Source organism: Ictidomys tridecemlineatus, chromosome 1 (genome assembly GCF_052094955.1).
Source record: "Ictidomys tridecemlineatus isolate mIctTri1 chromosome 1, mIctTri1.hap1, whole genome shotgun sequence".
NCBI lineage: Eukaryota > Metazoa > Chordata > Mammalia > Rodentia > Sciuridae > Ictidomys > Ictidomys tridecemlineatus.
This window is the reverse complement of record NC_135477.1, coordinates 126101154-126118239: the sequence shown is the minus strand read 5'-3', so window position 1 is coordinate 126118239 and position 17086 is coordinate 126101154. Positions and strand designations below refer to the sequence as shown.

The 17086-nt window shown below is 34.2% G+C and overlaps 1 protein-coding gene across 4 annotated transcripts in view; it reads right to left on the bottom strand.

The window, feature by feature from the left end:
* Window positions 1-17086, bottom strand: part of Rbm27 (RNA binding motif protein 27) — an 81095-nt gene that overhangs the window by 8306 nt on the left and 55703 nt on the right. For all 4 annotated transcript variants that reach the window (XM_078047238.1, XM_005324205.5, XM_078047240.1 and 1 more), the window contains 6 exons: window positions 15283-15423; window positions 10657-10776; window positions 9037-9111; window positions 8741-8905; window positions 6437-6541; window positions 6133-6324 (listed from right to left, as the gene is read on the bottom strand). In XM_078047238.1, coding sequence (XP_077903364.1) covers window positions 6133-6324; window positions 6437-6541; window positions 8741-8905; window positions 9037-9111; window positions 10657-10776; window positions 15283-15423 — 798 coding nt within the window. The remainder of the gene's footprint in view (window positions 1-6132; window positions 6325-6436; window positions 6542-8740; window positions 8906-9036; window positions 9112-10656; window positions 10777-15282; window positions 15424-17086) is intronic.

Here is a 17086-nt window from a genome sequence, read left to right as displayed (position 1 = left end):
ATATTAATTTTATAGCCAGAAAAGGCCACAGGTTCTGTACTCCAAAAGGAATTTTAAGGCATTACCTATACTGTATACATATTTTGAAGGAAGAACTAGAAATTTAAGTTGTATGCTGTCTGACACTAACAAATAATTCTCACCAACTAACTTATAACAAATAAGAATAGCAAATTACAATAAAGTATGTTCTGATGACATTGAGTCAGGAACACATAACATAACTGGTGAGAATCTAAAAGAGATGTGATTCACTCAGCAGTTCCACATGTATCCAGCAGAAATGCTTGAACATATGCAGTAAAAGACATCTCAAGAATGCTCACAACAACACTTTATAAAAGTCATAAAGTGAAAATAAACCAAATAGCTATCAGTGGAATGATATAAAAGTAAACTGGCATATTTATACAAATGAATAATATAAAACAATAAAAATAGCCAACTTATGTTAAATAACATCATGATAAACAAAAGAATCAAAATCCTAAGAATACATACTGTGGGACTGCACTCACATAAAACTGAAAGACAGGGCTGGGGTTGTGGCTCAGTGGTAGAGTGCTTGCCTAACACACATGAGGCACTGGGTTCAATCCTCAGCACCACATAAAATTAAATAAAATAAAGGTATTGTGTTCATCTACAACTAAAAAAAAGAAATTAAAAGACAAAATAATACAACAATGTTTAGAAATGCACATTTGGGTGATAAAACTACTGACAATTCTTGTTTTTTGGGTAATTATATTCTAAAAAGTTACTACAAACACTGAATGAGCATACCAAACCAGTGCTTCTAGAGGTAATACAGGGTTAGGTTCTTCTGAGCCTTTAGAAGGTCATGGTATTTTTGTGAACTAGTTTAATACTTAACACTTATTTTATGTGTCTTTCTGCTTAAATACATCTTAATATATATTATCACCTAACACTGAACCATATATATTAGTATAGACCAATCTCATATAATCTCATAGGTATTAAATGAAAAGAACATACGCAAGACTAGGTACAGTGATGCATGCCTATAATCCCAGTGGCTCAGGAGGCTGAGGCAGGAGAGCTGCAAAGCCAGCCTCAACAACTGAGCAAGACTCTCAGCAACTTCGCAAGAACCTATCTCAAAAATAAAAAGTAAAAAGAGATGAGGATGTGGCTCAGTGTTTAAGCGCCCTTGGATTCAAGCCCCAGTACAAAAAAAAAGAACATATGGAAGAATGTTATATAATACGCTACCACTTCTATTAAAGAAAAAATAAGGCCCTAAGCAACTTGATGAGATGCTGTCTCAAAATGAAAAATAAAATAGTGCTGGAGATGTGGCTCAGTTTTTAGGCACCCCTGGGTTCCATCCCTGGTACTAAAAAAAATTTTTACTGGCATTTATAAGAAGGAGCTAGGGGCTAAAAAGGTCTGCAAAAGACTGTCCCACATAAAGAATAATCATCACACTTAAAACTGTCAAATCCGCCACACAAGTTAGCACATGCCTATAATCTACCAAAACTGCATTTTTATCTGAAGAACCTTCTACACAGTAGAATGTGCAGAAAAAGTAACTTCCTGATCACTTGTGATAGATAATGACAGTAAATATGATAAAAATCTACATTATTAAAGTGTTTAAAACAAAGTCTGATAAATGGCAACCACTGAAGCATTATACAGAAAAGTTTTTCCAAATATTAAATTCAGAGATAAGATAAATTTTGTTCTGGTAAACACAAAAGAAAATTACTTGCCTCACTATAAGTTATCATTGAATGTATAGTGAAACTGAAATATGTTTTTCAGACACTCAAAAAGATGAGAAAAAACTCTTTTGAGAAGCTATGGGGAGGGCTGGGGATGTGGCTCAAGCAGTAATGCGCTCGCCTGGCATGCACAGGGTGCAGGGTTTGATCCTCAGAGCCACATAAAATAAAATAAAGATGTTGTGTCCACCGAAAACTGAAAAATAAATATTTACAAAATTATCTCTCTCTTAAAAAAAAAAGAGAGAGAGAAGCTATGGGGAAAAGCTAACTGTATTTGAGAAATTTTATATTACAGAGGAAGTACTCAGGTGTCTCAAAATTGGGGAGGTAGGGGCTGGGTCTGTGCCTCAGTGGTATCGCACTTGCTTAGCACATGTGAAGCACTGGGTTCAATTCTCAGCACTTCATACAAATAAATAAAATAACAACTTAAAAAAAGAAGAAACACTAAAAGCAGAAGTGAAAAAAACGTTACAAGAATCAGCTAAAAAGCTAAAACGTGTCTAATGAAGGGAAAATGAGAATGAAACAGGAGACTTGTAGTGGGTAAATTAGTAGTCTGAGTCTTCAAATTATGCATATGTATGAACTTTTATGTAAATAAAGAAATTTCCTAACAAGCTTGGCATAGTAGCACATGTCTATAATCCAATCACCCTTAGCAATTTAGTAGGGCCCTGCTTTTTTTTTTTTTAAAAAAAAAAAAAAAAGACTGGAGATAGTAGTCCAGTGGTAAAGTGGTCCTGGATTCAATTCCCAGTACCAAAAATAGGTAGGTAGGTACATAGATAAGATTCTTTTCTTTTTAACAAATCCTGACTTACATCAGCAATAACAACCACATGTGATTCTTAGCTCAGAGGCCAAACCATGATTAGTTTAATTCAGTCATGGTAACTCTGTTTCCTTTAAAGACATTCGTTTAGAAATGGGCATAAGACACTTCTGGCTAAGGTGCATGAAGGTACATCACTGGTTGGGAGTGATGGTGGCTGGCGAAGTAGGTAGAATACTTTCTGGAAAGGTTTTCTTCTCTTCCCTACTTTAACAGCTGGCATAAGAAATGTTTTGAACAACCAATAAAAAAAAAAAAAGAAAGAAAGAAAGGTAGTATCCTTACTTTTCTGCCTTTGTGCATTCTTGTTAGAGGTTGTGTATGATGTTTGTTATTGCTCCAGTCACCCTAATACCATGAGGAAAAATGCCCAAGATAACAGAAAGACCTTGTGTAGTTAAGTTTCTGAATTAACCATTTCTCAAACTTCTGGGTATGAAGTTGTCATCCTCCTCCTCCTCCTCCTCCTCCCCGGCCCCCATGCCAGGGAGGGAGGCAGGGGCAAACCTCCTTGTGTTAATGCAGGAATGTCTGGAAGCAAGTGAATTATGAGAACTATAACCTTACCAGTCCATCCTTCTTTAAATAGGCTGGTGGGGTGTGGCTGGAATAGGTGGGTAAGTGGGGACATGCCTTGGAAAGGTGCCCAGCAGTCCTTATCTCTGTGCTTCCTCTTGGCCATGAGGGGAGGAGCTTCCCTCTCCTATGCCCTTCCCCCATCATGTTCTACCTCAACATGGGCCTACTGCAATGGAGTCAGCCATCCATGGACTGAGACATCTGATTCAGTGAACCAAAATAAATTTTTCCTCCACTAAGTTGTTCCTGTCAAGTACTCTGGGCACAGCAATGAAAACCTGACAAAAACACTCCCTGCCTCATGATTTCTTGAAAAGGAAGAAAATACATGTTTATATGTTCAAGTTATTTATCTGTCACTTGCAGCCAAATTGAGAGAACCATGTATTACCTTTACAACTAGGAAAGGGAAAAAAAACAAAGTTCCATCATGTAACACTGAGTATAATGGATAAACCACACTACCACAATTCAACACTCTGCAAGTTAATTGATGCATGCTACTTGAAAAATGCCAACATCAAGTCCAAATATTCCAAACACTTAGGAAAATAACTTCCCTTGTTGAAACCTGTCAAATGTCTCTTTAAACCAGAGATAAACTAATGTACCTTAGTTCTTGCCCTGTGCCCTTTAAGTAAGCTTTATGACTTATAACTTTCAGCTGCTGAACAAACCTGCAATGTTAAAATACTTAATGGAATTCTTCATAAAGATCTTTAATAATCCTTAGATCTCTGTGAGGTAAAAAACATATAAGCAAAGATTCTCTTTATAAAAATTGTTTCTGAATTGATTTTGATATTTAAAATACATAAAATTTTATTTATATTTTTATATATTCCATGTTTTTAAAACAGATATTTAATATATAAAATAATTTGAGGTAAAAAGTCTGATTTTAAAAATATTTTGTTCACTGAAAGTTAGAGATACAAAGAAAACAATTAAAAACTTGAATTCTGCTACCTACAACTAACAATGCACTTTTCATTTCAAGTTTATATGTAGTTTTGAATCTTTTTTTTTTTTTTTTTTTTAGTACTGGGGACTGAACCCAGGGGTACTCTACCATTGAGCTACATCCTTACCCTGTTATTTTCAAACAGGGACTCACTAAATTGCCCTCGCTGACCTCAAACCGGCAACCTTAGCCTCCTGAGTTACTGGGATTACTGGGGGTACCTAATCTTTTCTTAAACTAATAGTTAATCCCCAAATTTTCCCCATATTGGTCAACAATCTTTTAGAACATGACTTTAGGGGCTGGATTTGTAGCTCAGTGGTAAAGTGCTTGGCATTGTGGTAAAGTGGTAAAGTGAGAGGTATTGGGTTCGATCCTCAGCACCACATAAAAATAAATAAATAAAGGTATTGTGTCCATCTACAACTAAAAAAGAAATTTAAAAAGAACATTTTTTTTAAAAATCTTTATTTTTATTTGTTTTTTTTATGTGGTGCTGGGGACCCAGCCCAGGGCCTCATGCATGAGAGGCAAGCACTCTACCACTGAGCTACAACCCCAGCCCAAGAACACGTTTTTAATGACAAGCAAAATACTACTGAATAATTACATGCTTCCCATTTCACTAAGAGTGCTACAATGAGAATACTTAGGCACTATTTGTACATAACCACAATTCCCTTATGATAAATTCCTAAAAGTAGACTACTGGATAGAAGAACAAACTACAAGGGCCTCCAGAATTAAATTCTTACACTAGCTTGCCTATAACCCATCAGTTTTTTATATAGACATAGTTATATATCTGATATCTATATTCACATACATATGGTTCATCCTTTCACAATCACTAAGAACAGCATAAAAATATTAAAAATATAGGTTTCATCATCTTGGCCTTTGTGGGATATAAAAGACATTAAGAAGAGTTCATTTTAAGTATGCTAAATTTACTCACAATAACATCTGCAAACTGTTCAAAGAAAGCATACTAAATTACCCAAGTAGCTAATCCGGGGGTATTTTCCTAGTACTCAGTATTGTCAGCTGACTCTCAAATCTGGACTCTCTTTATAATAACCTATTGTTCTCCAAGAGTCAAGGTAAACAAAATTAATGAGCATCAAATTAATAAAAACACTTGGAGTGAAGCCTTGCCCTTCACGATTTGGCTCACCATCTTTAACACATTTTAAAGTAGAAAATATTTTCACTCAAAAAAGTTGTCTAAGAAGAAATCTAATTATCTTGGTTCTGGCCTTTAATGACTGACTGGCCTTGGTTGGCATTTTAAGCTTTGGTTTTCTTCACATCTGAACACATAAAATGACACACAGAGATTCATGTTTTCACTTTCACATTTATATAATTAAGATTAAATGAGAGCAATGTATAAAAATGTTCTAGCTCGATGAATATAGAATGAGTGGTTAGAAAGAGAATATACTCTGTATGTCAGAATAATAAAGACATCTGCCTGTAACAAATTTCTATTTGTATGTTTGCCTTAAAGGAAGTGGGCCGCCACATACAGAATATAACTAAACATGTCTACTGACCTAATAAATTCTTTGTTTTTTTTTTTTTTTAACTCTATTCCAAATCAATTTTGGGCTGGGGATATAGCTCAGTTGGAAGAGTGCTTGCCTTGAATGCACAAGGCCCTGGGTTCAATCCCCAGCACTACAAACAAAAAAATTAATTTTACTTATTGACTAGGATTATCTGATAAACCATGTAATAATCCAAGAACAAAAATCAAATGCAGCTTTGGAACAACTTGTCACCACACATGCATTTACATGGAATATCATGGAATTATAAAGCAAGATCTACTTTTTGACCTTCAAATAAATTAGTAAAAATTTACTAATACGCATATTTTTACAACTAAAATTTCTAATGTATAAACATTGGTATTTGTACAGACTGTAGCAAAGAAAATGCTGAACACAGTGTTTTTACAGTTAGCATTTGCTACTTCAAAAACTTACTGAGAAATGCTGAAGTAATTCATCTTTTTCCTCCTCAATGAATCCCCTAACTGTTAGTGCTTTGGGGCGGTGGTCCACCACCATGTGATTTAGTGAGCCCCTCCCTCTTCCTCCACGGCCTCGGCCTCTTCCTCGACTTTGAGAGGACATGGTCTTTCCTCGACCCACAGGTAAAATACCTAATCGTGCAGCCTGAATAACAACAACAAAAAGTAGAATGTAACATACATTGTTAAGACTAAACCTTCGAAAATAGAGAAAAAGCTAAATTTTGAGATGTTACATGTGGTGGGTTAAATCTCACCTCAACCTGTAACTGATTGAGTTTTTTCCGTAATTCTGTTGTGTCTTCTCCAGAGGATAACCTCTTATGAAGGTCTAGTTCAGTATCTAGTAACTCTTTCTGGGCCTGTGGAAAAATTAAGAGTAAAAAGGTATTTTTTAAGGTAACTCCCAAGATTTTATCAGAAAATTACAGTTTCACAATGACACATCTGCCTTTTGAGAAAATAAGTGAGAGGATGCCAAGAAACATGTGCTTTAAGGAAAGTAACTTTACAAACATAAAACTACAAAAGTATAGTGAGCATAACGACAATAAATAGTAGTATAACAGCATAACATGACCTATAATTTTGATCCTGGAAATAGTCACCTAAGAAGAGGGAGCTGAAATAATTTTCACATAATAATGCATCATAAATGAAACATAATGGGGCAAAGTAAATTAAATGATAAGCATTTATTAACTATACAAATGTAATAGTTACAGAATTACTTTCTAACAGGAACATCATAACTGTCGCCATTCTTTCTTGTATGACATACAAAAAAAGTCAGGTCTTTAGGCAGCATGAGTGTGAGAGAGATTTACCCTTCCATGCACTTTTTTTTCTAATTAATTGCTGTAACTTTATTTTCATCCTTTAGAATAAAATGACTTTCTACAAAAAATAAATAGTTGCTAATGTGTTTTGTTGTTGTTGTTCTAATCAGTTATACATGATAAGCAGTTTTATATATTTTTCTTTTCTTTTTTTGGGGGGGTGGTAGTGGGGTACTGGGGATTTCAGCCAGGGGTGCTTTACTACTGAGTCACATCCTGAGCCCTTTTTATTTTATCTATCTGTTATTTATTTGGTAATAAGGATTGCACCCAGGTGTGCTTAACCACTGAGTCACATCCCATCCCTTTTATTATGTGTTTTATTCTGAGACAGGGTCTTGCTAAGTTGCTGAGGTTCTCACTAAGTTGCTGCGGCTGGCCTTGAACTTGTGAGCTTGTGTTCCTCCTGTCTCAGCCTTCTGTGTTGGTGGGATTACAAGCATGTGCCACCATGCCCAGCCCTCCCATGCACTCATTGATTTTAAAACGTACATATGGTTGGGCATGATGGTTTGCACCTATAGTCCCAGCTAAATGGAGATTGACATTAGGAGGATCACTTGATCACAAGAGTTTTAAACTAACTACGTATAAAAAAAGAGTAAAGTATATTATATACTTTCTAGAATTGGGGAATATCTCAATAAAAACATTTTTTATTTTATAAAAGCAATTTTAACTATCACTTTATATTCCTACACTGATAGAGAACCATCATTTCAAATATATACAATAATTACATTTTATGTATCTGACAAATTTATTCCCAGCTCTCAAAGGGTGGAAGTGATCTAAAATCCCACTAATGAAGTTGTGGTATAAGGGAACTTCTGCATAAAGCAAGTACTCTCCCAAGATATAGAAACAGATATGAAATAATAAAACTAGACTGAAAGAGATCTAGACTTATTATTCTTTCTAATAGCATACCACATTTTTATTCCTATTAAGACCAATGATATCTTTTGACTATTAAAAGGGAATGTCGGGCTGGGGATGTGGCTCAAGCGGTGGCATGTGTGCAGCCCGGGTTCGATCCTCAGCACCACATACAAACAAAGATGTTGTGTCCACCAAAAAAAAACTAAAAAATAAATATTAAAATTTCTCTCTCTCTCTCTCTCTGTCTCTCTCCCCCCTCTCTCTCTCTCTCTCTCTCTCTCTCTCTCTCTCACTCACTCACTCTTTCTTTAAAAAAAAAAGGGGGGGGGATGTCTTTGGGGATGGAGATGTGGCTCAACAGTAGAGCACTAGATTAGCATGTGCAAGGCCCTGGGTTCAATCCTCGGCACCACATAAAAATAAAACAAGATATTACTAAAACAAGATATTTTAAAACAGGGTGGGGGGTGGAAATGGCTTTATAGAAAATAGTTCTTTCCTCGCCATTACTTGAGCAGTTTCCTTTTCATCAGCACAGAAGACAAAAAATTCAATTAAAAAATACACACCTTTGGAGCTGGGAGTGTAGCTCAGTGGTAAAGCCCATGCTTGGCATATACAAGGCCCCAGGTTTAATCCCTAGCACCAAATGAAAACGAAACACGCTTTTGTTCCTAAAGGGAATTATCACCTCTTCTCAAAAAGAGGATAAACAGCATCTATAGAACCATTGAAAAAAATACACTATCACTGTTTACCTGTCTCTATTAAGTTAGTAGCTATCTAAGGGTTTTACTGCACTTTCAAAGTACCAAGAATGTGGTAGATGTAAATAGATACCTCTGTTTTTGTCTTTACTTTCGATGGTGTGGAGACTGCAGAAGAAGTTTTTAATTCATCTTTTAATTGTGAGATCTTTTCTCCAAGCTCTTTCAAAGTCTTCATTATATTTGCTCTTTCTTCTGGTTTCATGTTTTTGTTTTTTTCAAGCTTAGATATCAGCATCTACAAAATAAGCAGGAAAAGTAAAACTATACTTTGTAAATTGCAATCTTAAAAACTCAGAAGTCTGGATATCTTTGTAAATCAACTCTAAACACCAATTCCAACAAGCAAATAATGAGTTCTTATCTTACCTTCTGACATTCTATTTGTTTTTCCAACATTTCTTGCCTCTTTTTCCTCATATCTTGTTGCAGCTTCATTGCTTCCTATATAAAGAGGTAAAAAAAAAAAATTAGTAGCAGATAACAAAATTTACCAATGATATATAATACTACTATACTCTCATTTCTTCTGAATTACTCCTAAGATTTTCTTTCTAGTTAAAAAAGAAGAGCTAAAACCAGGGACAAAATCGTGAAGTACATTTTCTCCCAAAACTTTTAGTATAAGAGAATTCACATTTTAAAATTTATAACTGCACTTTAAAAAAAAAAATATTTAAAATACTGGATACTGACTAGCTCTATGAGATTTACTGATTAAAATGATATGAATATCTTTAAAGAAAACAAGAGCTATTTTCAACTTACCAATGTAATAAGCCAAATCCTTAATTTTGAAGTTCCAAATTTAATAAAAATGTGAGATGCAGTTATAGGTTAGAAATCACCAAAATCTATGGATTTTTGCCAGAAAAAAATTGCTTTCACCTCTGAGAAGTGAATCTTTCTACTAAGACAGTACATATAAAAATCTACTTTATTTGGAAAAAACCTCTATGACTAGCTTAAACCTAAAATGACAATGAAACTCAGAACTGAATAATATGAATGACTACATATGTTCATAACTATTTGAATATTAAATAAATGCTATAGTTTATGTGAAATATTATCCAATAACAAAACCAAAAAGGATACAATAAAGCAAATGCTGAAATAAAAATGTTTGCTTTTCACTAGGTGCTTTGGGCTAGGAGTGTTGCTCTGTGGTAGAACACTTGCTTAGCATGTATCAGGCCCTAGATTAGATCTCCAACACTATAGAAAAAATAAAGAAAGTATGTGCTTTTTTCCACTGGAAAGAAAAAGAAACATGACAGAACAAGGGGCAGTGGTGCAAGCCTGTAATCCCAGTAACTCGTGAGGCTGAGGCAGGAGAATCCCAAATTCAAGGCTAGACTCAGCAACTTGGCAAAAACCTGTCTCAAATTAAAAAATAAAAAGGGCTGGGGATGTGGATTAGTGGTAAAGTGTCCTTGAATTGAATACCTCGTCCCCCGCCCCGCCCCCCAAAAAATTATATAAAATTTAAGGCTGAGGGTATAGCTCAGTGGTAGAGCATGTGCTTATTATTAACATACGTGAAGTCTTAGGTTCAATCTCCAGTGCCAAAAAAATAAAAAGTTATTCCTTTTGTTTGATATGGCCACTGAAAGGCACTGTGAAACAATTTTTTTGTTTTGTTCATTCTTTTTCAGTTTTTGACTGCACATTAAATGGAGAAGATATATGTTCTATAACATGAACTGGTTTAAAAGTATTAACTTCTCGGGCTGGAGATGTGGCTCAAGTGGTAGCGCGCTCGCCTGGCATGCGTGCGGCCCGGGTTCGATCCTCAGCACCACATACCAACAAAGATGTTGTGTCCGCCGAGAACTAAAAATAAATATTAAAAATTCTCTCTCTCTCTCTCTCTCTCTCTCTCTCTCTCTCACTCTCTGTCACTCTCTCTTTTAAAAAAAAAAAAGTATTAACTTCTCAAAATTCAATAGATCATTTCCTCTGCAAGACAAGAACTGAGATTGGTACCTGTTTTTTTTTAAGAACTTCTTGAACATCATGAGACTTAGACCCTGAACAAAGTTTTGAAGGTGTCTTTAAGTTTGAGGAGCTGTAAATTGTTTTTGGATGGCTTGGACTTGGAAATATCTAAAAAAAAAAAAAAAAAACACAAGAATATGATTAAATTAAACCTTACTGGTGCTTAAAATAAAGACTACATATAGTTTTAAATTTCTTAGGGGTTAATTTTTTTTTAATATTTTAAATGCTTCATTTATAAAAGCTGGTTCTTCACACATGACTCCAATTGTCATTCAACATTATTAATTTTTAGCTACAACATTTTGTTTCTAAATGCAATCCCTTATTTTTCTTCAAGATTTAACTGTAAGAAAAAGAAGAGCAGCTCTCAACACCTAGTACCTGGCCTGCCTCTCAGATCTTAGAGCCGTTCTGTTAAACACAATTTCACAGAATAGTAATACCAGACAAAGCCACTGTTCTGACTGGGATGGATCAAGACAAAAATCAAGATCACTGCACAATCAGGACTGAATACAGATTAGCCAAATCATAAAAATTACTATCCCTTTAATCATGCTCATAAAAATGATACTTCTTTACCAACTATAGCTTTAGGTTCTAGTCTACCATCTTTTCTTTCTTTTTTATGATACTAGGGATTAAACTCAGGGCCTCACACATTAGGCAAGTGCTCTACTACTGAGTTACATCCCCAACCCTAACCTTCCCTTTCTTGGTATAATGTATTGAGATATCTAATCCTACTTTTTTTAAATCCCGCACCAAAACCACCTAAATACAGCCCAAATCTTAAAATAAATCCTTTTAAAATCCATGGTTTCATTGTGTGTAACTTCCCCCACAGAATAATGAATTCAGCTTGTTTAAACTATGGTTCTGTTCCTGGCTGTCTTTGGCTGTATTATTTTATTATTGTATTATTGTTATCTTCCATAAGCAAAATGCCAAATAAGGACCCATATTTTCCAATAACTGGAAATCTTTCTAGAATCAAGTTATTTCAAATTATAATCTTAATATCAATTTAATAAAATAATATGTGCTTATAATAAAATATAAGTACTTGGCTCACAAATTTAACTTTGCAAATAACCAGGAGGTGTCCATCTTCACTTTGCTGGTTTTGGTATTAGATTCCTTTCCTTTTCTAAATAGTTGACTCTACAAGTCCCTTCTTTAAGGCACATACAGCTACAAAGGATACTATATTCTATATGGTTCAAGTCTTCCCTTTCATACTGCTCTTTTCTTTCCTTCTTTTTGTTTTTTAATTAATTTTGAATATATAAGAGATGCAGAAAATAAAAGGAATTCATAGAAATTGTAACAACAAATATCCAAATATAAAACTTCTCTCAATCTCCATAAGATTTAACTATCCTCAATATATAGGAAAATAATAAAACTATACAGGAAATTACCTATATAGGAAAGCCCCTTAGATACCACAGAGCTAACATTCACATTATTATTTTATTATTCAAATTAAAATGTCAACACCTACAATTTACTGACTACTTATTATATGCTAATAACTTCTTGTTTACACTTTATCAACAACACAATTTTTAATTTCCATAGAAACTCAGCTTATTGAAAAAGAAGTTAATGTTTATGAACTGTCCATCATAGCCAGTAAAACAAATCAACTAAGGATTTGTCTTTAAAAAATCATTTTTTTTCTTTGTTTTTCATAATGGAATTTCGGACATTCAAGAGTAGAATTGTAGAAAACACTTGATATATCCATCACCAAGCAGCAATAAATAATGATCAGTACATAAAACAATTTTATTTCATTTATATCCCTAACTACTACATTCTTACCCAAAAACCTTACCACAACTTCTTTCTTCTTCTTACATAACCAACCACAATACCATCATCACACTTAAAAGATAGCACTAATTCTTAAATATCCACATCTCCAGTGTGTATTATAATTTTCTAAACATTTTTATCTCATAAACGGATGGACTAAAATCCAGATAGTACAAGTCAGTATATTTCCTTTAATCTATATCTTCCCTCATCGTCTTTTTCTAGTTTTGCAAATTACTTGTTCAAGAAAACAAGGCACTTATCCTGTAGTATTCCCTGTAGAATCCTGTAGGGATTCTGTAGAACGCTTTAATAAGTTCCTCTGTTCCCCCAATTTTCTTTTAAATCAGCAGATAGGATCTAGAGCCTTGATGATATTTTTTCTCTTTGACAATGTTCTGGTAATCTTCAACAATTTAAGGTTTAACAAAATATTCTATATCATCCATAACACCAGACTTTAGACAGCCATTTCTTCAAGGACCCACGTTTCTTTGAATGTTATAGGTGTTTAGAGGGCTGGGGATGTGGCTCAAGGGGTAGCGCGCTCGCCTGGCATGCGTGCAGCCCGGGTTCGATCCTCAGCACCACATACCAACAAAGATGTTGTGTCCGCCGAGAACTAAAAAATAAATATTAAAAATTCTCTCTCTCTCTCCCTCCTCTCTCACTCTCTCTTTAAAAAAAAAAAACAGGGGCTGGGGATGTGGCTCAAGCGGTAGCGGCTCGCCTGGCTATGCGTGCGGCCCGGGTTCGATCCTCGGCACCACATACAAAGATGTTGTGTCCGCTGAAATCTAAGAAATAAGTATTAAAAAAAATTAATACTTGTTCTGATTTTTGCTTAAAAAAAAAAAAAAAAACTGCTAACTAAAGAAACTACCCAAATGTTTTTCAAGTTCATATGACTTGATAAATTTTCAGTAAACAAAATAAATTTAAAAAAAAAAAAAAAGGTGTTTAGACCTTTTCAGTGAAGAGAACTAAAAAACATTTTGGGGTTAAAGATAAAATATAACTATATATATCTATACTGATACTCTCAACTTAACAGCAGGCCTACAGTGTTGTTACTTAATCTGAAAAATCTGAAAAATTTGAAAAATTTTTGAAAAATCTGAAAAATCTCAGTTGTCAATGACAACAGCTTATTAATTCCTCATTTGATTTATCCTACAATGCCCACAAGTTAGTTTCATAACACAGGTTGAGCATTCTTAATCTGAAAATCCAAAATCTTAAATGCTCCAAAAATCTGAAATATTTTTAAGCATCAAGATGATACCACAAGTGGAAATTCTAAAGTGTAAACAAGAAGTTATTAGCACATAATAAGTACTCAGTGAAATCGTTTCACACACAAAATTATTAAAAATATTGTATAAGACTAACTTTTAAACTACAATAATAAGGTATATATGAAACATAAATAAATTTCATATTTAGACCTGGGTAGATCGCATTAAATATACGTAAAGATTCCAAAATGTGGAGAAATTCAAAATTGAAAATTTGTCCCAAGCATTTTAGACAAATACTCAACTTGTGCCAACATTGCCAATAACATGATTTTTAAAAAGAGCTTTTTAAAATTGCTTTTGGGGCCTTTTAAAATGCATATACAACATTTTAAAGGAATTAGAATCTACTGATAGGCACTTGGGTTTTTTGCAATTACAAGGAACTTTCAATTAGTAGTAGCCTTGCACACATACCTTTTCATATTTTGACTACCATATCTTTGGCAGAGATTCTGAGAAGCAAGATTACTAGTTTAAAACAAATGCACACAAAATTTTGCCAGATACTGCCAGATTTCCTTTTATGAGAGTTGAATCATTTAGCATTTCTATTAGCATCTAAACTTCAGCTATAATTGGAATTATCCTGGCTATGAAGTGATTAATAAAGGGTCTAATTTTATCTTTTCCATATGGCTATTCAGTTATCCCAGTATCATTTATCAAAAAGTCCTTTCTTTTCTTCACTGATATGGGATATTTTGTTAGAATATAATAAATTCCAAGTTGCAAATGAGTCAATTTCTAGATTTTCTATTATCTGTCTATTCATATGCCAATACTAAATTGTTTTAGCTAAAGAGACTTTTTATAGTATTTTTTGGGATAGCCCTGTGTTCTTTTTCAGGGTTTCCCTGGCTCTCTTCTAATAATCTCCATGCTAGATGTTTACTGTATAGATATATTCCTAAAAGCAAAAGAAGCTACAAGACATTTCAAACTAAAATTTCTAGGAGTAGGGGTATATAGTTCAGTGGTAGAATACTTGCCCAGCATGCACATGAAACCGAGTTCAATCCCCTTTTTTAAATTATGACGAATTCCCTTCACTATGTTTTTATTAATGAGGGAAAATGAGTAAAGAAATAGACTGTGAAAGATATCTACCTATTAGTAAGTACCTAAAATCTCAGATTCTTACTTAACTTTTTTTTTTGGCCATGCAGGGAATCAAACCCCTAGCATTCCACAATGAGCAACATTCCCAGCTCTCCCCTACTTAGCTTTAAATTGAAAAAAAAATAATTAGCAAATTTCTGTAATTATGGAAATTAGGAAGATATACCTTCCACATTAAGGTCAGCTGTCACACTTGCCTTGATTAAGGAAGTAAGATGTTACAAATCTAGATGATAATCAATTTGTTTAGGCATTTGGGATTTTTACAATTATAAGGAACTTACAATTAATAGTAGCTTCTCTTTGTGTCACTGAATGATTCTAAATATATATGAAATTCACAGAAATATATATGAAATCCACACACCTGGCAATCCTCCCCAGCACCACCGGACTGATTCAACAAGTGTGACGCATCACTCTGGTTACCACTTGCATGTCCAAGACGATGTTTAACAGGAACTTTGTTAAGAACATATGCACCTGATGTCTGTGGTTTGCCCATCATCTGCATACACAAAACAAATACACATGTGGAAAACATTTAAAAACCCACCTAAGAATGACATACATGTAAGAGAGTGGTAACCTGGGAAAGAAGATAAGGAAATGAAAATGGGACAGTGTGTCAATTATCCATAGTTTTTATTTTTGGAGATGGATGAATATACAAATGATTATGTTACATTATGCACACATTTTGGATATCTAAAATGTTACTACAGCTGGATATGTAGCTGAGTTGTAAAGCATGAACTTAGCATTCATGAGGCCTCTGCCTTCAGTGCCAGCACAAAAAATAATTAAATATGTAACAATAAACTGCATACAGATATATTTTTAAAAATGCTACAATTTTTATTGTTCTAATATATAATGCTTTGAGAAAGATGGCTTAAAATCACAGTAGCTTAGTATGAGTCATGATGTAAAATGATGGTCTCAAAAGGCAATCTAGGCTGGGGTTGTGGCTCAGTAGTAGAGTGCTTGCCTAGCATATGTGAGGCACCAAGTTAGATCCTCAGTACCACATAAAAATATAAATGAAAATAAAGTTAAAAAAAAAAAAAGGCAATCTTGAGCTACATTTAAAAAAACATGGTTTAGGGGCTAAGGATATAGCTCAGTTGGTAGAGTGTTTGTTCAATCCCCAGCAAAACACACACAGAGACACACACACACACAGAACATGGTTGAATAATTATAGAGGGGATGGTATCACTCTTTTCTTCACTATTTATCCAACATCTAGGGTAAGTAAGTACTCAACTCTGGGCCCTAATGTGATGCAAGATGCAGACAAAAATGAATGAAGGCTTAGATGCTACAAGACAGATGATTGGATATATATATAATACATATATAAATACATATAATATAAATATATATAATATATACATACATAAACATATATATACTATAAATATATATAATATGTATACATATATACATATAGACACTATAAGGAATACCTTTTTGTCTTTAAATGCATTTAATATAAACATGAAAACACCTAGGTGGAGATTATCATTATTGTCAGCAACTAAACGATTCTAACACATGGTGTTTGTTCTTTCCTTCCTTTAACTATTCATTAAAATGTCTTCAAAAATAGGTACCAGGAATGGTGGTACATGCCTGTAATCCCAGTGGCTCAGGAGGCTGAGGCAGGAGGATCGCAGGTTCAAGGCCAGACTCAGCAACTTAGTAAAACTACAAGCAACCTAGTAAGACCCTGTCTCAAAATAAAAAATAAAAAGGACTGGGGATGTGGCTCAGCAGTTGAACCCCTAGGTTCAATCCCTGATGCCATGGGGAAAAAAAAAAAAAGTACCAGGCCCTATTTAGTCACTGAATAAAATAGTTAAAATCATAGTTGGAGTTTCCATTCCAGCTTGAAATGGAATAGAATTTTTCTTTTCTTAAATTTATTCGTTTATTTTTGTAGTACTGGGATTGAATCCAGGACCCTGCACAGGATAGGCAAGAATTCTACCACTGAGTAGAGCTCCAGTCCCCAGGAATAGAATTTTCCTACATAAGAAAAAGTAGGTCAAATAGATACAGGGAGAATAAAATAAGTAAATCATCTTTAAATTTAGAGTTGTTCAGTGGTGGGCAGTTGTTACACTTCAGTTCGCATATAAATCACTTAAAGAGTACTTTTTAGC